Here is a 27,366-nt window from a genome sequence, read left to right as displayed (position 1 = left end):
ACTGCAGACAGCTAAAGGCTAGAAGAAAAACAATCCCACGTGGTAAAAAGTGTAAACCCACTTCATCACCCAGACGAAGAATATGTTGGTGTAACTGACCACCCAAAACACATATTAATATCCTGCGGATGCTTTCCTGCCACATACTCCTCGTAAATCCTGGACGAACAATGTCTGTCAGCATTTAGCACTAACCTGGCCTTGCGTGCGCATTGGCGAGAAGTAATGTGAAAGCTGTGTGTTATACACAGTTAAATAGATGCCTAGAATTCCACGCATTCGTAGCATGCATGCGAGTGGACACACGTGCATATGGGGATGTTTTCATCAATATCATATGCACGAATAACAGGCGATCAACGGTGAGCTAAAGTATGTAAATTAGGAATTTGATACTCTCTCTCTCAACTATTGTGATCATAAGATTGCCAAACAAGTTAATTATAACTAAGACCACAATTCCTAAAAAAGTGAATGCAAAAAGTAAGGATGTGGTGTGGAACATATGATGTACTATGGTCTCTTGATCATTTTAACCAACCTGGATGAATTTATTTTTACAATTCACACGAAATATATTAGATCAAAGAGCATCGATTACAAGTTGTTTCCATTTGCTTTCTAATCATGAACCTTACATATTTCCATAAATTAGGAAGCCTTCGTAATGCTGTGAAACTTCATTAAAGGATATTCCCATCTCACATAGTTCCCTTTTATAAAATGATCTGCAGTAAGAAAGTGAAGCAAATCCCCTATCTTCTACCTCGCAGTGTTTTCAAACACCACGAGGCAACCTTTGCTCGATCTTTACAATAAATATTATGGCAGTGTATAAGGGCATTGCGTAATAGGTTTCACACTTACCTCTTGGCAAATTTCCAGAAAACACAAGATGGGTTGCCACTTCCTGGATAGCTCTGAGTTTTCTGGAAACAAAACAAAAAATATATAAGTAGCTTTTTATATATTTCTACTGTAATATACGTAATATAAAGACCTTAAGCTCAAAAGAAAGTGCCGTGGCTAAGATTTAACAAACAAATGTTGCCATTTTGGCATCACTTGTACTGTCAAGTCATGTTTACATGAACACTGGTAATGTAATTCCTGCAAGTGACATTCAGCATAAGGCAATTGTAAATCAACAAACTGATCCGTTTAACCATGATGAAATAAAAAGAAAATGAATTATCCATCTTCATTTACCTTAGTATGCTTCATGGTGAATTTAATGGGTGTTTCCAAGTTTTGAAATGTCTTTCCCAGGACGGAAACGGATATAACGTTAGAAACGACAAGTTGCTGAGCTTCAGACGGGCGGTCTACCTCGCCTTCATCCGGTCCACTTTTGTCGGCCTCTGGCTGCAGCAAGTCCGCAATTTTATGGTAGGTGACAAAAACCACCTTGGTGAGGCCTGTGAAGGATTGTAAAGTTTTAAGAATTAAATACTTATTAATAATTATACTTATTATTTATCTTTATTATTTGGTTTTCACTTAACGGTACATTCATAAATTATTCACATTTAGGCCTACGATGGGAGTCACTTTTATGGGCATTTATTTATTTATATTTATTTTAAGGTCGTCAGGCTTATGGGTGGGCGAAACCGGGGCCCCCCTCATGACAATCATTACTGACGAACTTCCCAACTCATAAGTGATGAACAAATGTGCAGACCATATCGGTGGAAGACACGTGGTTTTCAAGAAACGTAAGATTGCGCAAAGGGTCACACGAGCATCCTCGACCACTTATTATCACCAATGCCCCACAGCTAGTGAAAGCAGGGGACTTGAGATTACGTTCCACGCGTACAAAGCAAGGCGATTCTTCTTTCTCCTATTATAAAAGAGAGGAAACATCTGAATGTTTTGGTGATGCCTACAGATTTTGAATGAACGAGTAATTGAAATATCAGAATTTATATACGTTGATACAGCGACTGCATGAATCCTAGAACGCTTAACTAATTATTCATTTTCGTAAGCCTTACCCCCATCTTCATTGTCTTTCAGCATGTCGCTTGGAAGAACGAACACATCAGATTTATCCTCTGGTTCGTATACGATTTTCGATTTGTTTAACTGCTCTGGCCCTAGAACTTGTAACTCCATTTCTGAAACATTAAATCATAGAAACACTATAGCTGTTATAACAGTTTTAATAAATGTATTAAACGGGATAAACATTCCTTGGCAAACTGACCAACAAAAGAAATAAAATTTAAGGGTTAAATAATTTAGTATAAAAATTTAGTGAACTCATTCTGACACTATAGTATCCAAGACAAGCCTTTATTCCTAACTTTCCATATGAAAAAAAAAGGAAAATTCACCGATGTTATCCTCCTTCTTGTTGATTGTATCAGGGCTTTCAATAGACTTGGCAAAGACAAAAGCACTGCTTTCAACTCCTTGCAGAATTAACTCAGCCGACTCACGCTGATCTTTTCTTGATAACTCTGACCACGTCTGTGTTTTGTTTGTAGACATGAGGTTACTTGTTGCCTTAAACACTTCCTGAAAAAGAAGAATGTATGTATTCAATTTTGACGAAGACAGGTAATCAAAAATGTCTTATTCGTGAAGTGTATAGTAATAACACTAACCATGTAGTTAGATCGACACACAGGCAATCTATCACCCCTCCCCCCTCCCCTCCCACAAATTGTCCTAAAAGTTTAATTCAGTCCTGGCATCATCTAAAATGCGGTAAAACAAGGATTTTCAAATAATTAGCTCGTATAGGCGGTGATAAATCTCCCAGCCCTCAGAACTCTCTATATGCACCTCCGACGACAAAAGAGAGTTTTATGTCATGGAGAAGTAACTATTAAACTAGAAACCCTGGAAGTCAGTACTGACCCCAAAGCCCCCCCCCCCCAAACCCCAAAAGACAAAAAAGAGAGAAAAACCCCTCTAATATATATATATATATATATATATTTAAAAAAAAAACAAGAACACAGACTTACCGATACGACCTCTTCGATTTCTTTAGCAGAGCTATTAGTCAAATCAACCTTGGTTGCCAATTCACTAAGTTTTCGAGCTGTTAACGCAACCTCTTTGGATGTAAGGATTTTCTTTTGAGTGATTACCGTTGCTAATGAGGAGGCAGCCTTTGCCACGGTTTTAGCACTTTGTTTTTCCTAAAAAAGAACAAAATGTGTACATCTTGCTAAAACAATGCTTCTCACATATATCAGTATATTTATTGGAGAATATAACATTGTATGTTTCAGTTTGCATAACTTTTAAATACGAGACAGACTGAACCATGCAAAAATCACAACTGTGTATTTTTACCCTGATTGTCATATAATTTGAAGCCTGACATTTGTACCTTCATTTTCGATATTAGTAATTAAATCACAATCTTTTTGCTCTTACATTTAGATCTGTGATTATCTCGTTTATCTTCTCCGTGTATGGTACAGTAATGATCTCCATCTCATCGCTGATAGTTGTGGATTGTACTGTGGTATTAGGGGGAGCAGCCTCGGGAAGACGAGGCGTTGTTATTCTGGTGGGGGGGCCCTTTGTGTCCCGTTTCCGGGTGGATTCCGACCTAATCTGTGAAACCGTGTTTTCCTTGGCCGTACTCGGATCAGTCTCCACGGGCAATTCCGTCGAAGTCTGTCTGGTCTCCGCTGAAGACTGTACCGTTGTTGTCAAGATTGTGCCCATATCAGTGGTAGTTGTATCTGAGGACGGGATATAAACAGGTTTATTTATTTATTTATTTGATTGGTGTTTTACACCGTACAAAAGAATATTTCATTTATACGGCGGCAGCCAGCATTTTGGTGGGAGGAAACCGGGCAGAGTCCGGGGGGAAACACACGACCATCCGCAGGTTACTGCAGACCTTCCCACATACGGCCGGAGAGGAAGCGAGCATAAACAGGCTTATATATACATTACCAAGACAACCGTTTCAGTACTAATTAGATTTACCTCGCTCAAGTTTGTCTAAAACTGGTATAGATGAGTATTATAGTGTCAAAAAATTTCTTAATAAAATGTTTTAAATATATATGTTTATAATTTATCTGAAAATAACAGCAACCCATGACTGATTGTTCCTGATATGATCTTACTCAGCAGTATTTTTATTGCATAGCACGTACCTTGGTTGACATGTTCAGCACGTATATAATTATGGTAAGAGACAATAAATGACAGGAGGTAAAATCAACAGCAAGGTAACGTGAATCAGATTCTGAAATTACGATTTAATTTCTGCCTGTTTTTATATAGGCTTTCTGAAACACAGCATTTTGTATTTAATGTTAGAAGACCACAATTAAGTTCGTTTCAGGATAGCAAGAAACAAAAGATAAGTTTAGACAGAGTTAAGTCATTTTACATCAAAGTGCTTTCTGGCATACCAAACCACATTTACTCGAAAGATCCTTATTGTATGGCTTAACGCTTAAAACTTTATATATGAAAGCCCATGCAGTGGTATATAGGTAGGAAATATTTACCTCGTGTTAAAGTAAGACAGAATGATGGAGGAAGAGAGTTCACAACAACAATAGACGAAATAGGAAATATGTGCGGAAGGCTTTCGCCTTTAAAGGTGCACGCGGTATGCGGCTCCCAATCGTTGCCATCCTTTCTCCTGATTTAAAGACGCTCATGTTTAGACATTACACACACATTTAACGCCGCGGGTGTGGAATCTGCTTAAACGTTCTGTAGATGCATATGATCACAGGTATAAGAGTTTCTGAAATTACAGTATGTCTGCATACATCAGTTGTCAAATATGTGGACATTTGATAGGATAGCATGACGTGCAAAAGTTATCAAAGAGACCGCATTTTCAGAGCTTGACATACTTGGCAGCCAAGCAATCCTACCCAGAGGCGCTTGAAGAAAAAGAAACAATTTGAAGATAATAAATTTTGGAATGAACTCTAGCGGGACATTGTTATATGTTAATTTTGGTTGAAACCGGTCTGTAAAAAAGAAAATGACGGATTATTTCATTCATGCTTGTTACACATCATATTTTTCACCATTCATGTGACAAAAGACAAATTTTCGCCAGAATTTTAAGGTGCTGGTCATTTACATGTATGTGAGGAGGAACCCACGCAGTGCTCTGGGTAAACCAACGAACGCTAGACTGCGTAAAGGACAACCCGAGTTTCGCCGACCACGTTTTGCCATCACCCCCAACCCTCAGCCCCTCGAAAACAGTGAGAGCTGGGGAATTTATTTCCTTGTTAAAAAAAGTAAAAAACTTGAGTTTAGGTCAAAATACATTGATGCTGGTCGCAAAACTACTTAAACTGAGCAACATTTTTGCCATATACTTACGTCCCATGTTCTCGCACACAAATGGATTCAGTTCTGAACAAGCGGCATCATTGAGTTTTCCTTTGTAATTCAGCTCTACGCACTTCTCCTTGTCTCCAGCGTTGTTAGGTTCCCCAGGACTCCAAGGGCTGAACAGAAATCAGAAAATCACAGCTTTTATCATCTAACCAACTATAACAGGTTGTCATTGCTATAATATTTTTTTAAAGACTGGATTGCATGTACTGGTTTATGGATATTGATCGTGACAAGGCAAGTATATTTAGCCCAAAGCTTTATTGCTTTAGTGATTCAAATTTCACAACAAGGGACTACAAACTCTTATCTTATCTTACCTAACCCTTCGACTAAACTCCCCTCCATCAGCCCACTTCCAACGACCAGCTTGGACAGGGTCTGCCTCTAGTCCAACCCACCAATTAAGATGATCTTCATCTTTTATCATAGGTTTCAGTTTTTTACTGATATTTTCCTGCCAATGAGAATTAACGGATAAAATTTTGCTGGTCCATTAGTCACTATTTGCTACATTGTAATTTTTCTACTAAGAGCCACTTGTTAAGTAAATCATTTGTAATGCTGACATTAATATACCATTTACACGATCGCTGATTTTAAAGCCATCACATGACTTATTATTGAACCCATTTCACCGGATCTATATAAGAGTGCGTTATAAATCAGAACGCCATGCACCTGAATTAGCATGGCTAATTTGGCCTTCAGCCGTTAAATTATTTATGAATATGGAAACAGACAGTGAAGATAGAAGACTGATGGTCACTTACAAGCTCGGCCACAGAGCCAATAGAAAGCAAAAAGCCTCCACGATTTTGACACTCTTGTTTGGCTTCCAACCACGTTTTCTGCTCCAATTCAAAGCAATAGCATCCACGATGGACCTGAATCCAGTCTCCATCACCGCATCTGATTTGCAAGCCTGAAGGACAGACAAAAATCTTTCACAGAAAATCAGATTAAAGCTGTAAACTATGCTTTTCTAACATGCATGCTGCAAGTTTCCATGTATTATTTGCTTCTGGTGTACTGGATGTAAAACAATATAGTATGAGCAACATTGAAATATCGAGTACTAATGTGGGTTAGATTGAGAAGGTCAAGCTTCCATGCACATTATTTACACCCAATGCTCGAAATGGTGTAATAGTAACACTATGTGTACCTAGTAGAGTAATTATATCCCGGTCGGTACTTGAACGGGTGTTCACCGAATATCAACAATATGTGGATAAGCTAATTTATGCTAAGATTATAATATAGATTACATAACTTGCACCACATTTTGTATGGAAGTAAGGCATTATTAGTTGACAAAATGTTGGATCACATAAATTCTTGGCAATAAGTTACGGAGGAGCGTTTACGTAGCACAGTATTTTACACGTATAGTCGTTAATAAGATGTTCAAACGTACATTTTGTATCATCAGGAAGTACCGGTACATCCATGAGGCAACTTTCTTACCTCAGCGCTTTTCCATAAGCATATGCCATGATCAACACACCCGAGATAATAATTTTTACCTGCGGAAATGTCAATATTTTGTGCCTGTTTTTGCATATTTACACAAACACTCACACTACACAGAGGAGTAAACACAAATCTTCACATGCCGACCATTTAAATATTAGGAAACATGGAAGCAAGCGTTGAAATAACTCAGGTGATCCAACAACTTTACAAGCAATCTATTTTCGAAATCTGTTTCGAACCTCGCTACTTGGCTACCCGGGCGTAACTACCTGGATTTGTATAATGCATGACGAGGTAGCGCAGACGTGAGGTAAAAAGGTAGCCAAGCAAGGTATAAGTTGCGAAGTGAGGTGATTCACTGCTACATCCATTTCATTGCACTACTGCCTTCACCATTGTAATACAAGATGAAATAGCAAGATCGCAAAAGTCCCTCTATAGGTTTCCATAATTTTCGGCAAAGAAGGTTATTTATCTCAGTTCGGTATGTTGGAGAGGAAATCATTCAAAATAAATGTTGACATATTAGATTTTCATCCGAATTTTATGTAGCAAAAATTGGTTATAGCTAGTCAATTTGTTTTCACTTCATTACCTCTAGTTGAACGTAATACTTAAGGCCTGAATAAGCCAGACATGTGGACCAAACAGTGGAACTTCTCTCACTGTTACGAGAGTAATGAGATGATGATAGTCTTTGTGTCAACAAGTATTCTACAACGCTCTTATTCATCCGTTATCATGGGAAATGATATACACAGGTCTTGATACGAGACTTTAAGCAGTCTATCAGCTTGACTTTCCAACAGTGCGTGTGGGACACAACACTTTTATTGACTGCTTCGGAAAGGAAAGGTCAAAGTTGAAATGATGAAATGACTTACTCTGGATATAAAATAAACCACAATTTTGATAAATACGGATAATATTCCATAATATCCTTGCCAACTGTTTTCGCAGCTGCCGCCATGTTTCAGTCACTTGGAATTTGGGTTGTTAGCATAGGAGCCTAGATAGATTAGGGAAATGTAAAATATATGCAGGTAATCCCAAAATATGAAAAATCTGTTCCTAGTTACTGAATGATTCATTATCTGACAAACAGATATGAAGATTATCCTTATGCAAGTACAAAATTTAAATATTATAATTTATGCACCATTACCTCCATCAAAATTTGTCTTCCATTTAGGCATTCATTAGATATCAATGGATTAATCTTTTTGGAGGTTATGATATACATTAAAAATGCTAGCTGTAACAGATGACTGGATGATACACGGCACCGGATATTAGACATGATTACTGTAGTCACAAATCTGTGTTGGTTTACACATTTGAGGTTGTAAACAAACAGTTAATTCTACTTCGCTTTTGTCGCGAAGTCGTGACTGCATGTAGCAAAATTTGTGAAAAGACTCTAATAATTAAATCGACTTTTTGATTGAGTGATACTAGTCGTAATCTAAACAGTATCTAATAAGATATAAGAGAATCTAATGTCTGAATGATCCGCCTAATTATACACAAGTTAATACTTTCTTATCTAGACATAGCCTATAAGTAAGATTCGGTTTATAACGGCAGGAGAAGGGCGCATAATGCGCGGAGCAAACATGCAGGGGTCCTTAATGACTATAATATAAACTTTATAAGGCATTATATGACATTTTATCTGTGATTTTTGACAAGTTCTACATCTGTATATGCACTGCAAGGGTGATATGTCTCAGGGTCCGAGAATGTTTTCTTGCGGAATACACCAAGTAAACATGTGGTACCAGTTTCAAAGTTCAACATCTTCTCAGTCGCATTACTAGTTCTTAAACGTGTCGTGTCATTTGGTACACATTACATGATACACGTCCATGCAGACGAACTATAACCACTAAAGGAAAGGGCCCATTAGTCAAACATACGTTATGTCTTTATTTAAAGAAAATATATAGATACATATTGTGTTTAACATTTACAGTCACTGCTATGCTGTCACAATCTACAATCCATGCTAACATGCTCTCATTGCTGTGCTGTCTTAGATTAAAATACCGAAACTGATATCTCGTTTCGTGACCTTAAGGTCCTACCACTACTGTGCTGTGTGACTTTAACATCCTTTCCGTGTTGTTCTCTGTGAGTTTAACACCCTGTCAGTGCTGTTCTCTGTGAGTTTAACACCCTGTCAGTGCTGTTCTCTGTGAGGTTAACATCTTGTCAGTGCTGTTCTCTGTGAGGTTAACATCCTGTCAGGGCTGTTCTCTGTGAGTTTAACACCCTGTCAGTGCTGTTCTCTGTGAGGTTAACATCCTGTCAGTGCTGTTCTCTGTGAGGTTAACATCCTGTCAGTGCTGTTATATGTGAGCTTACCATCCTATCACCACTGTATAATGTGAGTTTACCATCCTATCACTATCGTTCTATCTGAGATTGACATCCTGTCACTGCCTTGTTCTGCGAGCTTACTATCCTGTCACTTCTGTGCTCTGCGAGTTTACTATCCTGTCACGTCTGTGGACTTACTATCCTGTAACTTCTGTGTTCTACGAGTTTACTATCGTGTCACTTCTGTGTACTTATTATCCTGTAACTCCTTTTCTCTGTGACCTTACTACCCTGTCACTTATGTGCTCTGCGAGTTTATTATTCCGTCACTCGTGTGAGCTTATTATCCTGTAACTTCTGTGTTCTGTGAGCTTACTATCCTGTCACTTCTGTGATCTGCGAGTTTACTATCCTGTCACTTCTGTGGACTTATTGTCCTGTAACTTCTGTGCTCTGTGAGCTTACTATCCTGTCACTTCTGTGCTCTGTGAGCTTACTACCCTGTCACTTATGTGCTCTGTGAGCTAACTATCCTGTCACTTCTGTGTTCTGCGAGTTTACTATCCTGTCACTTCTGTGCTCTGTGAGTTTGCTATCCTGTCACTTCTGTGGACTTACTATCCAGTAACTTCTGTGCTCTGTGAGCTTACTATCCTCTCACTTCTGTGCTCTGCGAGTTTACTATCGTGTCACTTCTGTGGACTTATTATCCTGTAACTCCCTTTCTCTGTGAGCTTACTATCCTGTCACTTCTGTGCTCTGCGAGTTTATTATCCTGTCACTTCTGTGGACTTATTATCCAATAACTTCTGTGCTCTGTGACCTTACTATCCTGTCACTTCTGTGCTCTGTGACCTTACTATCCTGTCACTTCTGTGTTCTGCGAGCTTACTATCTTGTCACTTCTGTGAGCTTACTATCCTGTCACTTCTGTGTTCTGCGAGCTTACTATCTTGTCACTTCTGTGCTCTGCGAGTTTATTATCCTGTAACTCCTGTGCTCTGTGAGCTTACTATCCTGTCACTTCTGTGTACTGCGAGTTCACTATCCAGTAACTTCTGTGCTCCGTCAGCTTACTATCCTGTCGCTTCCCTGTGCTTTCTATCCCGTCGCTGTGCTCTGTGAACTTACTATCCTGTCACTTTTGTGCTCTGTGTGGGCTTAACATCCTTTCACTACTGCTCTGTGTGGTGAGCTTTCCATCCCGTCACCACTTTTCTACCATCCTGTCAGTGATGTACTGTGGGAGCTTAATGACCATCCTGTCACTACTGCTCTGTGTGAGCTTTCCATCCCGTCACCACTTTTCTACCATCCCATCAGTGATGTACTGTGGGAGCTTAATGACCATCCTGTCACTACTGCTCTGTGTGAGCTTTCCATCCCGTCACCACTTTTCTACCATCCTGTCAGTAATATATTGTGGGAGCTTAATGACCATCCTGTCACTACTGCTCTGTGTGAGCCTACCATCCCGTCACCACTTTTCTACCATCCTGTCAGTAATATATTGTGGGAACTTAATGACCATCCTGTCACTACTGCTCTGTGTGAGCCTACCATCCCGTCATCACTTTTCTACCATCCTGTCAGTGATGTACTGTGGGAGCTTAATGACCATCCTGTCACTACTGCTCTGTGTGAGCCTACCATCCCGTCACCACTTTTCTACCATCCTGTCAGTAATATATTGTGGGAACTTAATGACCATCCTGTCACTACTGCTCTGTGTGAGCTTCCCATCCCGTCACCACTTTTCTACCATCCTGTCAGTGATGTACTGTGGGAGCTTAATGACCATCCTGTCACTACTGCTCTGTGTGAGCCTACCATCCCGTCACCACTTTTCTACCATCCCGTCAGTGATGTACTGTGGGAGCTTAATGACCATCCTATCACTACTGCTCTGTGTGAGCTTCCCATCCCGTCACCACTTTTCTACCATCCTGTCAGTAATATATTGTGGGAACTTAATGACCATCCTGTCACTACTGCTCTGTGTGAGCTTACTATCCCGTCACCACTTTTCTACCATCCTGTCAGTAATGTACTGTGGGAACTTAATGACCATCCTGTCACTACTGCTCTGTGTGAGCCTACCATCCCGTCACCACTTTTCTACCATAATGTCACTCCTGCTCTACGTGAGCTCACCATCTCATCACCTCTTTTCTACTATCCTGTCGGTAATGTTCTGTGTGAGCTGACCATCCTGTCATTACTGCTCCGTGTGAGCTTACCATTCCGTCACCACTTATCTACCATCCTGTTAGTAATGGTCTGTGTGAGCTTACCATCCAGTAACAACTTTTGTACCATCCTGTCAGTAATGTACTGTGGGAGCTTAATGACCATCCTGTCACTACTGCTCTGTATGAGCTTACCATCCTGTCACTACTGCTCCGTGTGGGCTTACCTTTCGGTCACCACTTTTCTACCATCCTGTCAGTAATGCTCTGTGTGAGCTGACCATCTGGTCACTACAGTTCCGTGTGACCTTACCATCCTGTCTGCACTTTTCTACCGTCAGGCTTATTTGCCATACCTTTCTACTATCCAGTCACTACCGCTCTGTGTGAGCTTAATTAACACCCTGTCACTACTCCTCTGTGTGACCTTACCATTCTGTAACGACTGCTCCATAAGAGCTTAAAATCCCATCACTAAGTTTCAACCATTCTGTCATTTCTGTACCAGTCGTCATGCATCTTCTCTACTCTGTACCCTTACATTTCTTTTTAGCATTTTAATGTTTGAGCTAATCAACCTAACACTGAATTTCCATCCTGTCGGTGTCATTTAATCCCGGGTAACAGACTGTTTCTAATAGGTTTCATATACATGCTATCTTGGAGCTTTTTTTTTTATCTAGCTACTGCAACTTGCACTGTGTCATCATTCACTTGCGTAAAAATTAATTTGCCCTCTCCGATGACCCATTATACACAGCCATCCAAGTTGGCTATCGTGTATATGCGGGAGCGTACGTGTATGCGTGTGTATTCCAGGTCAGTTTTATTAATTACTTCGTAAACAATATGCGGGGTTGGCTACCGGTAATGTAGAAACCATCGCAGTCATAATATGTAAGGAAGCACTCGAAACGGCTCTCGTGTGCACCATGCCCCAGTTTAAGATTTCCACCCCGTTTGGCGCCAGACAGCATTCAAAACCATATCGTTGTGCGTGAAAACAGACACCTATACCGTCAGGGGCCATTTCCCAAGAAAAAAAATTTTCACTGACGTCCATTCCATTCCTCCATTTTGCCTGCCGTATCTGGACAATATTCCTCTTTACTTTCAAGCTTCAGAAATATACACTAGGTCATTTCAAGTTCAGTATACACATGCTCTTAATTAAAGACTGTCGAGAATTAGGGGAGAGTTTGTTCACCCAAATCTAACGTTTTTCACCAGGAAGAACCCTCATCGCTAAAATACGGAAGTCTTTAACCAGTAGTCGGAATTACAACGTTAAGTGGCTTCACCGGTTACATATATGATTTGTGAAAACATTCAAAGACAGTATAAGTTTTCTGTAAACACTGAGAGTAAAAACAAGGACACACTTGAGTAGGTTCTTGTTTATACTCTACACTAGTTGTCTGAGAGTAATCAACATTATTCCACGAATTGACTTTCTTTCATTATAAGTGTAAACTTGGTTATATGATTTTGATCAGTTGCAAATGCATGTCACTCTTGCCAATCAAAGTAGTGCTGACTTAAGTGCACGAGAACCCTTTTGTAAGCACACAGAACCAATCAGAGCAAACTGTCATAACGCAGATAGTCATTTTTGTGTGATTTTCTCAAATCAATTTCGTTTAGTCATCACATCATGTATTCTTAGATATACAGTTTAACCGAATCGAGAAACGCATGAAAAAAGCCGCTCTGCAGTTAACAAGTACCATTCTTGTTAACACAAATTCAATCATCCCGTTTCTTGTGACATGACTACTGTTAACACTTGTCCATGGTTCGGTCCCACGTGCATTCACTATAAAATGATTATCTCGACCTTCGAAGTGACGAGTTTCCCTCTCATTTGCAGCGTGGTGCCTACACGAACTATATGGGAGAACTTGGCTCAGTATATAAGAATGTTCACTGTTTCAGATAGCCCCTCAACACTCTCATGTTATAAGCGACCTAATGCATTTACATCCGCCCCCCCCCCCCTCTTCTCAGCAATAAGGTTATTTACCTATTTACTAATGTATTTATTTGCTTGGTCTTCACATATATGACTATACGGCTAAACAGGAGCGCTCGGAATGAAAAAAACCCTGACTCGCAGCCGAAGTAGTGAGAGCGACCTCCTTTGCTGGTTCCAGTACCCGAACCAGCAACACTCATAAAGAAAACCAAGAAACAGAATTCGAAATCCTACAAAAGAAGAAATTAGTATCATTTTTTTTTACTCTGACAATTTATAGCTCTATATATAATATAGCAATATATTACATAATAAATATCCTGTATGACTCGCAACAGGAGTGATATCCATCTGCTGATTCAGTAATTACTGTTTTATTGTTGGCATTTGTAATAACTACTGCCATAAAGGTCCCATGTATAAATGGATTACGTTTGATAGCATATAAAATTTTGACCTACATTTTCCACATTTCACTGCCATCTTGATTTAATGTCTCCGGCCGTTTTGCTAAACGGGGAAAATGAAATCTATACCATAGGCTAAAGTCTCTTATCTTGATAATTTCAGTTATTTGTGGTACATGATGCTGGTTGTATGGAGACAAATGCGCCTAGGCTAGACCTTTCCCGCCCTTTCCGCGTTTCCATGGTAACTGAGAGCTTAAGGGATGACATATTGACCCATTCCGACACAGTTGTAGAGGAAACTCGATCTGCGCTTGTACGCTAAATTTTTTAAACGACTTCTGCACGGCAGAACTTCTGTAAACATACGTGACGGAATCTCGCGAGGTTTAACTAAACAACGAGAAACCAATCTGTAAGTTTGTGCCATGCAGCGTTTGAGGAATGAGTTGTTATAGGCAGACCAACATTTCAGCAGATTTCAGCATATTTATATGTCCATAAAAATTAGTTCATTTGGATAATATATACAGTATGAGAGTTTGTGGAAGGTACATGTTCAAGTACTTCCTGATGCATATATATACGTAAAATGACGCAATTATGACCCGCCGGAAAAGGAACATATACAAAGGTATTGTAATCTCGGAAATAAGCTTGACCTTTAGTCCGGCCTGGAACTGTAATAAATAAACCTATGGTAAACCTATTACTTGCATCAAGAATTTGACCTTGTATTCCAAATATTCATGAAAAATACTGATAAATAAATTAGTATAGGACCTGCAGCTTAAGTTCACACCTTCATCCGTACGTGGGAAGGCCTGCCAGCTGCGGATGGTCGTGGTTTTCCCCCGGGCTGTACCCGGTTTCTTTCCACCATAATGCTGGTCGCCGTCGAATAAGTGAAATATTCTTGTGTAAAACACCAATCAAATAAATAAATAAATAAATCGCACTTTCACTGACGATACAAAGTAAACTAAAGTTTAAGCATTCATGATAGGGCTTAATGTTCACGGTGGAAATTAGATGCGGGTTTAGAATTTCTCAGCATTTTATGTAGCGACTTAATTAACTGACAGAATCCGAGTAGTATTTTCAGATAAGAATTATTAGGGTTAATAAGGACATTTTTTTATCATTAATACCATCAACTGGAGGTTTGGCAGCACTACCGGACAGAAAATAAACGACCTTTACTCCCATGTATAAGATTACCCTCCATACACGCATCTGTGTTTACCTTCGCGCTGCAAGTGACCCAAATGCCTTACTGCAGTTTTATAAGGTTATCAATATCAGAGAAGCGGCGTGATGTGAAATCGACATAGCAAGAGTGCTAGACTCATTCATAATATATCGAATGCGACAAAGGAAACAGAGTTGGCAGTAAGGCTAGCAATCAAAGAGCTACAAAACGTCATCTCAATACATACAGTACCGAAATAATGAATTTGGTAATTTACGGTAATTAATATACACACAGAGCATCAGCGATGGAGCTTTCTTCTCGTATCATTGTGCTTTATACGCATGTAAAGCTTCAGGTCAATACATGCAGTACCTTTTAAAGAAACCACCACTAACATTTTGTTTAACATTGATTCTAATGCACACCACACTAAGTTATGAATTTTGACATTTACGGTAATTAATATACACACATCGAATCAACGATAGAACACCCCTCTCGTGTTATTATGTTCTACATGTGTGCAAAACCTGAGCTCAATACCTGCAGTACTTTTTAAGATACCATGATAACATTGCCCTGTTAATGAACGCCGATGTTGCCGCTCAGGATATCATACCAACTACGCCTAAACATTGTCACAGCTCTTAAAAAATAAGAATAAAACTGAAGACCATGTTTTAAAACTTATGATTCGAGAGAGAAACATACAAAGTTCGTTGGTCTGGGATGGACTGTTAGTCAGTCAATCTTCGATGGAGAGTTAGTCGGTAATTGATCTGGAATGGACAGTTAGTGTGTCACTTGTGGATGGACAGTTTGTCAATCGACCCGGGATGAGCAATTAGTTAGTCAATCTCCAATAGGCAGTTAATCATTTGATCCGGGATGGACAGTTAGTCAGTCAATCTGTGATGGACAGTTAGTTATGGGATGAACCTTTAGTCGGTTGGTTTGCGATAGACAGTTAGTCCGTGCATTTCGGATGGAGAGGTAATCTGTGACGGAGAATGAAACAATGTCCTACCCTGAACATATGTCCTTGTTTATATTAAGTCCAATAGCTACTGTCGGTCATCTGTTGAAACATTTCTTAAATTGGTTTCTCTTGTTTTGCCACATAAACAACTGGTACAACCACGATCCAAACTGAGATATGATCATATTGACATGCAGGGCAAGTCAAGAGACAATTTTGGAAAATGACATATTTCCGGATAAAACAATCTGAAAGTAGAGAATGTCACAGAATGGCGACCAAATTTGTCATATTCTCCAGTTTCAGGCATCATTAGCCCTGTCTTTTTGATGAAGACCCAGGGGAAATGGTGACCTATTCCAGTCTAAAAGCAGAGAATGTCACAGATCCGCTCCGCAGATTCTCATATTCCCTACTATCAGACATTAAAATATGTGGACCAACCTCATGCATGAGCGACCGATCAAGTGAACCTTGTATTTTTACAATTAAATCTTAAAGCAATGTCACAAATTAGTGATATGGTTTGCTATATACTCCCCACCTTCAGACATGTTTGATAATGACCTTGGGACAAAAGATATACATGGGCCATAACAGTTTAGTATTTATTTTATTCAGGCCTTTTTGATACATGAGTGGAATTCGTTTGTCGACATATATAGACAACAGCTACAGAAAGGCGCACATGCCTAACTACTTGTAAGTGTGTACTCCTCACATTGATAAAATAACATCGGTTACAACCTTGAATATTAAACATGCACTGCTTTCACACACATAAAAATATAATCTACAATTCAGTCTTAATGTCTCTGCCGTAGATGTCGAAAATGAGTTTCTAAGTAATACAAAACAGTATGATTCTTTATTTTCTATCCTTGCTTCCGAACTCTTCAAGTACTATGTTGACGCCTTGTGGCGCCCATAGCTTCTTAAAAGGTCAAAGGACAGGAGTGTCCCATTTAGCTCAAAGATTTTTCCAGATAAAAACAGGATGTCTTTGTTGTTGTTTTAGACATCAAATTATGACACTTTTGGTAATTAATCCGCATTAACAGAGGATGCTGTATAATAATTCAAAGCCCTGAAGCCGATGCATAAATACGGGGACGGTCGCTAAGAGTTCACTTCCGGGGGTACCGGTCAGAGTGGGGTCGTACACTCGTCTCTTTCTCATTTATCAGATTTAACAAGGGCTGTGGCTGAGGAACGCTTACAGACTACTTTGGCCTAGAAAACACTTCAACTCCTCAACATAATTTCCATGGAAATATTATAATAGGACTTCTCAGGTCCTAAGGACATATAGTTAACCGTGTTTACATAAACATACCGCGTTCAGTTGCACACAAGGGTAAACAATAGAATTCAATGAACTAAATATAGCCTACTTTTAGCATTCGTGCACTTACAAGAATTTACGGAAGATTTGTAGCTATTTGAAGCAAGGTGCAAAAAAACCATAATCATGTGAGTGAATTCCTTTATATCATAAACTTTTCTTCACGTATCTCTCCCAGCGTGCATATGAGCTACCAATACGTAAAAGCAGAAGAATACACATTAAATTATCGACAAATCAATTGATCACAATTAGTATTGCGAGGTAGACGTGGTATTAAAAGGTCTGAACATCATTTATGCCAAGTCTTTAGAACTATTTTTCTATACAAACTACATCCTAGCATGTGTAAAAAAATATATACTGAAGTTTATGTACTATTATCTGGAGACATGCGATTTGTGTTGGTCCAGATTGGACACCGAGAGTACTTACATGCATATAGTTCAAGAATAGGAAATTTGCTTATCTTTCACACGGCAACACAAACCATGTGAGCTAATCAGAACAGATGAGCGGATATCAACAGCCTTTACAATTAACTGAAATGAAGTTAACACATGCAAAAGCTTCCATATATTAGAAAAGATTCCAGGAAATTAGTGCATAAAATAACCTGATGACTGTAAGGTGCCAGGAATAAGCAGTCTAAATATGAAGCACAAGATCAATGTAATACCTAGTATACAGTACTCCATCTTCAACAAATACCTGTTTTTTGTAAGTGTGCAAAAGACATAAAAATTAATACATCCAATTAGTAATTCATAGATGTTAGACAAGCAGTGTCATCGCCTTTTTCTTTGTGCAGTTTGATCACGATTACTATTGTGTTCATAGTCTCGAGAAACATTATTCACATAGGCTGGCTTATATGACAAGCTAAACTGGGAAGAGCTTGGAAAGGGTCAAAACGCTTACGAGCAGGGAACATCTGTTCAGATAGACAAAACATATGTTCACTATCAAAGAGGGCTGCATGCATGGGTGTTGGGTGTATAACAAAAGGAGAAATATATTGTCCAAAAAAAAATGGTTGATGAGTGTGATGAAACAGTTATGATATGTGAAAAGAGAAAAGGGTTAAATATTTCATGTCAGCCTAGTGTCAAATTTTCAGGTGTCAAATTTTCAGGCGTGAAATACGTTGTCAGATTATTCTATACCATGCCCATATGAGAAACACAAGAACGCTATACACTGCCATACATAGAATCAAAGGTCTTGATCCGCCGTTATTTATCTCGCTTATCGAGTCTGGTAGAAATCTAACCGGCAACAACATCTGGGAAAATTTGTAAATTCCTTCAGTAAGGACTCATGAAATATAATCTGACTCACGACCATTTCTCCCACAGTATTTTTTAGCAGTATGCCCAGCGCTTATACCACACTGTGCTTTGAGCTTATAGGTCATTTACGTCATTTGCTTAAAGTAATTGACGCTAACAGTTATAAGTGACTGCTGCCGCAAACATCTTAATCTATATATCAAGAGAGTTGAGACAAATCTTAATTCACAACTGCGTGACATTACCAAATTTTCGGGGAGACCCTTACTCTTCCTTTTTTTTATTCCACATTAGAATTCACATATTTAATTTTCTGGATAGCTAAGGACTGACATGTATATTTGACTATTAATTGTAGCTTGTGTTCATTGATATCTAAGCATATATATACTAAACCATAGCACTTCCAGATATGCTCAGAAGAACTTCTACCTATGGAATCTTCTGTACAACGGATACGATCAAGAATGGCTTTCTGTATCGTTTGAATCGTTTGAATTTCCCTGAAGAATGTTCACGAAAAAACTGACCCAGTCTTCACATGGCACATGTTCTGGTATCGTTGAGAAAGCGTATCGCAGGCGTTTAGACTGCATATACAGTGTCACTCCTGAGTACTAACTAAGGCCTGTTTTTGTCCCGACAGAGCCACGCTCAGCTCGATCAACGCCCATTTCCCACCGAAATGCTTACTTCCTGGAACAACGAGACCTTTACAGAATACTGCCGTAGACTCATAATCTGTATATTGTTTTACAAATCTTTACTTGAGAACTACATGTATGTCTCGAGGAGCCTACTAACTCGCTGAACAGGAAAACCATTAAATTATCCGCTGACTCGACACAGCTGAAAAGGTTTTAAATTTGACAAGCGATGTTGTGAGTTCAACTTTGACAGGGACCCATTTTCTAGGAGCGATGGCGTTTTACCTATAATGCAGTCCTATAGCATTATGGTACTCATTAGTAAATGTCAATCAGGAACAGGCAGAGAAAATGAGATACTGTACTGAGAGAAAAGTTTGGGTCAACTGACTCAAAAATGTGAGTAATCCAATGGAGTCATCTGGCTATATTTTGACTCATTTGTATTAGTCTAGGCAGAAAACTCGTGAGTCATAGGACTCATTTTCTGAGTCGAATTAGCTCCATTGAATGACTCAGATTGTTGAGTATATATATATATATATATATATATATATATATATATATATATATTATATATATATATATATATATATATATATATATATATATATATATATATCAGTATTTCCTTGAACAAAATGTGTCTGTATTTATCTATAACCAAACCAGGCACGGTTAAGAGTGAGGAGGTTCTTTTTTGTCCACAACACGAGATCCTGACTTCTTTGCATAGAGTATAGGGCGTCATGAACTAAGTACAAAGTTTGATTTATGTGCATGCAAGGTCTTGGCCTCGTATAGGGTTTAAGAGCACCACAAAAACAAAACTACTAATTTCACCGATTTAACATACATACACAACATTACATTACAAACTCTAAAAGGGTTTTTTTTACACAATACATATACTTATCTAAAGGTTAAATTGTCTTCCACATGTTTCTTTTGAACAATGTACATGGAGTTCTCAAAAAGCAGGTTATACGGCTGTACCAGCTGCGGGTACATGATGTCATCTCAGTGTTGGAAACAGTTGTAAATCAAGCAAGGATCGCTTTGTCGTGTTTGATAAACACACTGCTATACATTACATTCCCCGTGAAACAAACGGAACAAAAACTCTCTTTTTGGCCTAGAAACTGCATTACTTAGGGTCAATATAATATCCATGAAGGACGTTTGGCTGTACGTTGAGATGGACACAACAGCATACTGTACGCTTTGAACTATCAAACAAGCCCCATCACGAGTGAGCACAATTGTATGCTGCATGATAGGAAATATTAAACAGGCACCATCAATAAGCACCATCAACAAGTATATACTTTGCTGGGCGAGGCTAAATCTGCCAAGAGGAACTTAATGCGACTTTGTCGATACTTATCATACACTGGTACTTGGAGTCAGAAAATATTCTGGTAACAGGTTTTTTGTTCAGCACCATTGTATTGGCCTAGTTATATACCAAGGACATAAGACAAGGCGGTGATGAGGTGTGTGACTCGTATTGCCTTTATTGTGCCTTATTACTTTACCTATAGTCAGATGCATGCTTGGAATTGATCAGTCCTGTCATGGATAAATGAAGCACCCTACATGTACATTCAGAACCCGTCCAGAAGTAATTCATCTTTCTATATTCCAGATGCATATGGTACGTATGGTATAAAATATATATGAACTATATATCCTCCAAACTCCTTATACCGTCTTCATGCACACACACATGCAGTCGGATCAGCCATATGGTCAATACACAGACAGAAACATAGTACAGAACATCAGTGCATATCCAGCCAGTGCGTGTTCTCATGCACACATAAAACTTAAAACGAAGTGATTGTCTCTTTACCTTGCCTATACTGTTCGTTTGAAAATACGACCCTAATTCACCCCATGTGGACTCGTCACTTCAGCTTATTCAATGTTACGTAAAATGACGACATGTAAGCCACATCATCTTTTTTAAATTACAAATAAAGGTAAAAAAGCTAACAAAAAAACAAACTTTTGGATGTACTCACCTGAACTGTCGACGATGAGTGTAAGTAAAACCAATTCCAAAGATATCCAAACTGTTCTGGTATCCATTGTTCCTTTCGCCAGAATGTGTGTCTTTTATTAGAGGGATCAGCTATGAGTAATAATCAAGCCAGTGGGCCCAACCGATGGGGCAAAGCTGTGTATAAAGCCTATGCTTGTGACTTGCTTCTCCTGCAGCTGAAGCGAGCTGGCTGAAGGAGTCGTGAACAGTCAGTCCGTTATCCGAGTGCTCTCCACTGAGTCACGGCCACATCTGATCCAGTCTCCGCCCAGACTCTCGGCTCGGGTGAGAAGGGAAAAGGGCCGACAAAAGCACGTGACGTTCCAGTGTGTTTGGGTCTACACCACTCTATGCACAACAACCCCACTCTCTGGACGGGTGTGGGCGGGGTGATTCCAACCAGTCCGCAGCCACAAACTGGGGTAAAAAAAAATATACGGCTTGATCTATAATAAATGACGTCGCCCATCGGTGGCAGACGGGGTGAAATTAGTATATCTATATCCAATCGAAAATAGTGTACGACTGCAGGGGCGTTTGATCAGGTATACACGGTTCTTGTTTGTTGTTAAAGCGATTTAACTTTTCGCCAGATTAACTGGACGACCGGTTCATAGATTGTTGATTTATTAAACTGAAAACTTGCAAAGCTGGCAATCCATGCATCCAAGATTGGACAGCTGTAACTCAATTGTTAAACAAGATTTAACATTCAGGAAATATGCAAGCAAATCATAGGGAACGGATTACAATGCAAGCAATCGCATGTGTTTAATTGATTTGAATGCTTTAACAGAACTAGGGAAATCAAAGGGAGGTCGGGATTTAACTGACAAGAGTGTCATAGCGACTGACAGACACACAGACTTTAAGACACACATACTTTAAGACACAAATACTAAAGTATACATATATTCAACGTTTTAGTAATCATTAGAGTAATCTGAATAGTATGTATAGTATTGTTATCTTATCCATTTATAAAGATGTTTAAGCAATTATCACCCAGGCTATTAAATCTGTATTTAAAGATATTTGGACAAAGAAGTGATGACATTTGTGAGTATTGAAACCTAATATCCAACAAGTGTTGTTGAGCTCAAAGTGTGCGTCTTGTTTTGCCCAATTAAGTTTCAGGATCTCCATCAGTTTTGAACAATGCGCAGTATACTGAAAATTCGGTTTTAATTTGGTTACAGTATGTAAGAATTTGTATGCATGCTGGGTGATTTTTACGCTCAGTATACTAATGAAAAGTTTCACTGACGACTCAGTATGTCGAGGTGGGCAAACTAATTGTTAGGGTGACTCAAAGCAGACATTAACTGCGTTTATAGACAGAGAGAGGTAGTGAGCTCTGGGTATTCGTGGATGTCCACGGTGTGTGTATTCAGTGGGTGTGCGACTCACTACATAAATGGCTAGACGGTTGATAATTAAAGTGTGCTCCGCTGAGTATTCTACGTAATATCCAGACTGATGTTTAGGGTGTGTAAGCCTATCCAGAAAGTGTGGCACTCAAGAAAGAATTAACTAAATTGTGTTCTCAGCACTGTACATACGTCGTGGGTATTCACGATTTGTATCCAGTAAGTAGTGTGCGACTCACTACAGAAACTGTCCAGACGCACAGTGTGCTCTGAGTATACTACTCAGCGTCGTGGCTGTCTCGGTGTGTATCCAGTGTGCAGTGTAATCTATTATCGTACATCACAGCTGGTCACACTCATTTACGTGTTCAATAATTTGCTTCAATCTATTATCTCAATATATCTAATATCTCAATTTATACAACAATCTTTTTGAAGAGAAATTTATATATTTATTTGAGTGTTCTTTGAGATGTGGTGGGACGTTAGATCTACGCTTCAACAAATCTGTAAAGTGAACGCTGCTAAGAACAAGGTAAACTGTAGCTTGCAGCTTTGCGTGTGTTTATACATGTGGTTTAACCGCTGATTTCACGACGGTTTACTCTACAAGCCTGTCGCATTGCAAAAATTAAACATGCCGCTGAAAATTAACATGCCGGCTTACCGGAACGTACGCCATTCAGAAGACAAGACCTTGCGCTCTACCCATGCACCATACTGGTGCTGAACCGACCAGTATTTGACTAACCCAAAGTATGATGATTCTGAGTCGAGAATACAAGGTATCAAAACTGCTCGTTTTCAGGCCCTAGATCTGAGCAAATTCAGAAATGAACCCCGGACCTCCGGTTCACATGGTTGGCATGCATTTTATTTATTCATTTGAACCAGAATTCTGCTAGCGAAGGACCGCGGCAGTCTACACTTAATTTTATTTGGTGTTCAACGCCAAACTCAGGAAGTTTTCACTTATACGGTGGCGGTATAAGTTTAATGGGTAAAGGAAACTCAATGCCCGGAGTAAACTACTGACATTAGACAAGTTACTTACGAACTTTCTCTACACACTCATTATACTACAGTACACTCATTATTCTACAGTGTGTGTGTGTGTGTGGTGTGTGCAGACATATATATATATATATATATATATATATATATATATATATAATATATATATATATATATATATATATATATATATAGGGTGGGCATAAAAAATGGGCCGTACATTGATGCTGCATTGTTCCATTATCCTTTGTTCAAACCCTTTCAAACTTTTCAAACTTCAGACATTCAAATGGCATGGTTTTGTTAATATACTGACCAATTTTCAAGACCATAGCTTGAGTAGTCTGTACACAGGGTTAAAATGAAAACATAGCCTCAAAAACGCACGTTCCTGTGACCCACATTGCATCACCTGACAGGTTTCATGAGTAGAGAGCGCGCTGCACCTGTGTAATACGCGTCAATCAAGTGTCGTCTGGAAAAATTGTCTGGTTCTAGTGTCAGAGAAACTCTTCTGCTAGATAGGCACTAGCTTTGCTGAATCAAGATGGTTTTCTCTGCGGCGGACAAGGAATTGATCACCTTTTCAAGTAAAACAAGGCCGAGCATCATTTTGAAATGTCCGGAACATGTGTTTTTGACTATTTTTTGATTTTGGTCCGATGAACAGAAATCTTAATAGATGAAATTGAAATTTGGTCCGTATACTTAGGACATAATGGCTTTTGAGTGTGTAATTTTTTAGAAGCTGACGTCAGAGGGTTTCGGAGATATTGAGTGTCAAAGTACGGCACATTTTTTTATGCCCACCCGATGTATATAATTTAACTCGGAAAAATGGAATTTAGATCACGGAATTTCCTGACTCCGGCAGTTAGACAAATAATTAAAGCGTACCGGTAGAGAATACAAATAGAAATAACTTGTGATGTGCTACTAACTAACACTATATGTTTTAGGGGAACTAATGTTTGTCTACAGAAATATTTTAACCATTTTTTACTATCTCTATGTCAGTTATATATACATATGAAAAAGGAAAAAAGCAGACAATTTCTTACCCAAACTTATGGACTGAGGCGAATCTCTCTTTCGTCTTGATTTCTTGGTTGTATTCTGATGGTAATTCGCATACACTGTACTTTTTACAATATAACCTTGCGGGAATCAGCTGAGCTTAATTCACACTGCACAGACTGCATGAACTTAGCTTTCCCTGAAGAGTATGGCGAACAATCAGTTCTACGGCATCATTTGGTTATGTAGCCAGTCCCAATTAACCGATCTTTTCAGACCTTAATTTAGGAATACAAACCTTTCTTGAAAGCGACACCATCCTTACTTTTTTTTCATGTCAAGGAAATTATTTGTTAGACAAACAATATACGCTAGCTACCTAAATATTAAATTACACGTGTTGAGGTCATAGTTGTTTTCATAAGGACATCAGCATCTAAATATAAATATGCAACATGAAGTCGAGCAATATCAACATATCAAAAATATATACATACAGATACAATTTATAGCACAGTAATAGAGGAAGTAATATTATGATTGTTCAAAAGGCACTCTATGGTTGTTCTGACTTCACTTTGTTTGTTTATTTTACATAGAGATTGTTTTTTTTTCATGATGACAACGAACCTAAGTGACAAGATAATAGTAGGTACAACGAATGGATTAACAATATCCCCTTGTACCTCGCGACGTCAAGCTGTTTCATTTATTTGTCTTTTAAATGCACAACCAAGTGTAACTTCAGCCGGAATGTGCCGTAAGTGCGGTAACTATGGCAACACACTCATGGGCGGAGAGGATGTCATCAAGCGCGTGACACAGGGATCATTAACGGTTGCTATGACAAAGGGACGTCTCTTTATTCGGAAAATTTTGCTCATATTTGCCCTCTTTCGCGGGGTAAATTTATAAGCAATGATCGAGCTAGGAAATTGTTTGAAAACAAGAGATGTTTTTATTTATTTCTCTGTTGTTTGACGGATATATACATGAAACGTATGATTTTATTTTTAATATTAAGTTTAGGATGTGCTCACTAACATATAAAAGACAAAATAAATCCTTAGCTAATTTGAGGGGGAGTGGGTGATGGTTGGTTGGAAAAAAGACTTTATACAGTCCTTAGCGTACCGGCTGTCTGTCGTAAATTTAAGTATATAACCTCTGCCCTGCCTTCGTTATGGGAGTAAAGCTTAATATTGTACAACGGTAAGGACGGGGAAACTTTAGTAGGGAGGACTGTCATAATGAGACATATAAGATTTGCCCCTAAAACGTGCCTACCATGATTTGGATTGTATAAAATAATATATCTTAGAAACACGTCTAGACACAGCCTCTTGGGAAGCCAAATTCAACGGTCTTTTTAATTTAAATGTTGTAAATAAATAAATCAGGAACCATAGTTTACGTAAGTGGTACCATAACTATAATATATGCAACAGTAACAATAAGACAATATTAAATGAGGCCTATATACGCGTGGCAGTGAAGAAGTGTTAAAAAAATCCGAGGTCTATACTGTTGTACCAAGCTTTATGCCTAACAAATTTCCAAAAAGTTGCAAAGTTTCAACCCACATCCGCCGTAGTTACATATTCCATTAGTTGTCCCGGAAGTTAGATTTCTGCTGATTAGATCTCTATAGTACAGACTCAATAAAGTAAAGTGAAATTGTGGGAAACCACATTTTAGCTGCTCTTCATTTGACCACAAAAGCTTGATGTTTTGATTTGTTAAGACAATTGAGAACCTCCTGATATTGTAGCCACTGCAATATTACCATCTACACCTACTTCAGGTTACAGTGTTTCGCGTGGCATTCAGCCATCATACACACAGTATATACAGATCGAAAAAAGATGTTGATATAGTAAAACCATATATATGCATGTTAAAGTGAATAAATGTGGTATATTTGATTTATTTCTCTGAAATATGTAGTTTTATTTAAGAGTTTCAAGCACTTCCTCTGGTGTTACATGTAACCCTATATACCACGAGCACGAACAATGCACTCTGAAGTATTTGTGAATTGACATTTTCCGGTTTTTCTTTGCAAAACCTAATTGGTACATACATGGCTTTACTATGCTTGAAAAGTTAGAGATCATGTTCGAGATTCAACCAGTCCATTTTTGACAAAATTTTGTATAACACGTTTTTGGGCATGTCAGTTTTCAAGGCTTGTTTCCTGTTGGTTATTCTGATTTGAAGCTTGGTATACAACGTTTCATCTGTTCAGTTTACAAAGTTCGAGCTCTGGCCAGTTTCATCAATTTTTAGCAATAAAATTATGGCCGTTTTTTTATGGGCCTCAGCATAGTCATTATTCAGACAGATCAAACCGTTATAGTGAACAATGTACGTTCAGAATGCGTGTTGATAAATTGTTTATCGTATTTAAGATGTTAAATATATTTACTAGCTATAGCACATCCATCTAATCACATGACCATCATACTCTACTTCTTTAATACTTATTTAATACATGCACATTAGGCCTATTCACTCGTTGATATACTGAATGTGGTTTTATCCATAAGCGTTGAGAATCCATTACATTGATTATCATTGCTTACAAACCTGCACGTTACATCCTACTGTTTAAAGTTGCTCTGACTTAAACTCAAAACTTGAACATAAAAGATTTTAGTTCAACCATGCATTTCATGCATGTAGGCCTGCGTCTGGGACGTTTGACAAATACATTATTCTGCCGGGCAAACA

The 27,366-nt window shown here is 38.6% G+C and overlaps 1 protein-coding gene across 1 annotated transcript in view; it reads right to left on the bottom strand.

Annotated features, from left to right (window-relative positions):
* The window catches only part of LOC135470249 (adhesion G protein-coupled receptor L3-like), a 33,592-nt gene extending 12,064 nt beyond the window's left edge, over positions 1–21,528 (bottom strand). Inside the window, exons 1-10 of the mRNA XM_064749069.1 lie at positions 21,213–21,528; positions 6,129–6,280; positions 5,676–5,812; positions 5,341–5,468; positions 3,400–3,713; positions 2,982–3,158; positions 2,343–2,526; positions 2,001–2,123; positions 1,210–1,418; positions 868–929 (exon numbers count right to left, since the gene is read on the bottom strand). Coding sequence (XP_064605139.1) covers positions 868–929; positions 1,210–1,418; positions 2,001–2,123; positions 2,343–2,526; positions 2,982–3,158; positions 3,400–3,713; positions 5,341–5,468; positions 5,676–5,812; positions 6,129–6,280; positions 21,213–21,279 — 1,553 coding nt within the window. The 5' untranslated portion in view covers positions 21,280–21,528. The remainder of the gene's footprint in view (positions 1–867; positions 930–1,209; positions 1,419–2,000; positions 2,124–2,342; positions 2,527–2,981; positions 3,159–3,399; positions 3,714–5,340; positions 5,469–5,675; positions 5,813–6,128; positions 6,281–21,212) is intronic.
* Between the last annotated feature and the right edge of the window lie 5,838 nt (positions 21,529–27,366).

This window comes from Liolophura sinensis, chromosome 7 (assembly GCF_032854445.1).
Source record: "Liolophura sinensis isolate JHLJ2023 chromosome 7, CUHK_Ljap_v2, whole genome shotgun sequence".
Taxonomy (NCBI): Eukaryota; Metazoa; Mollusca; class Polyplacophora; order Chitonida; family Chitonidae; genus Liolophura; species Liolophura sinensis.
This window is presented reverse-complemented; position numbering and strand designations above follow the sequence as displayed.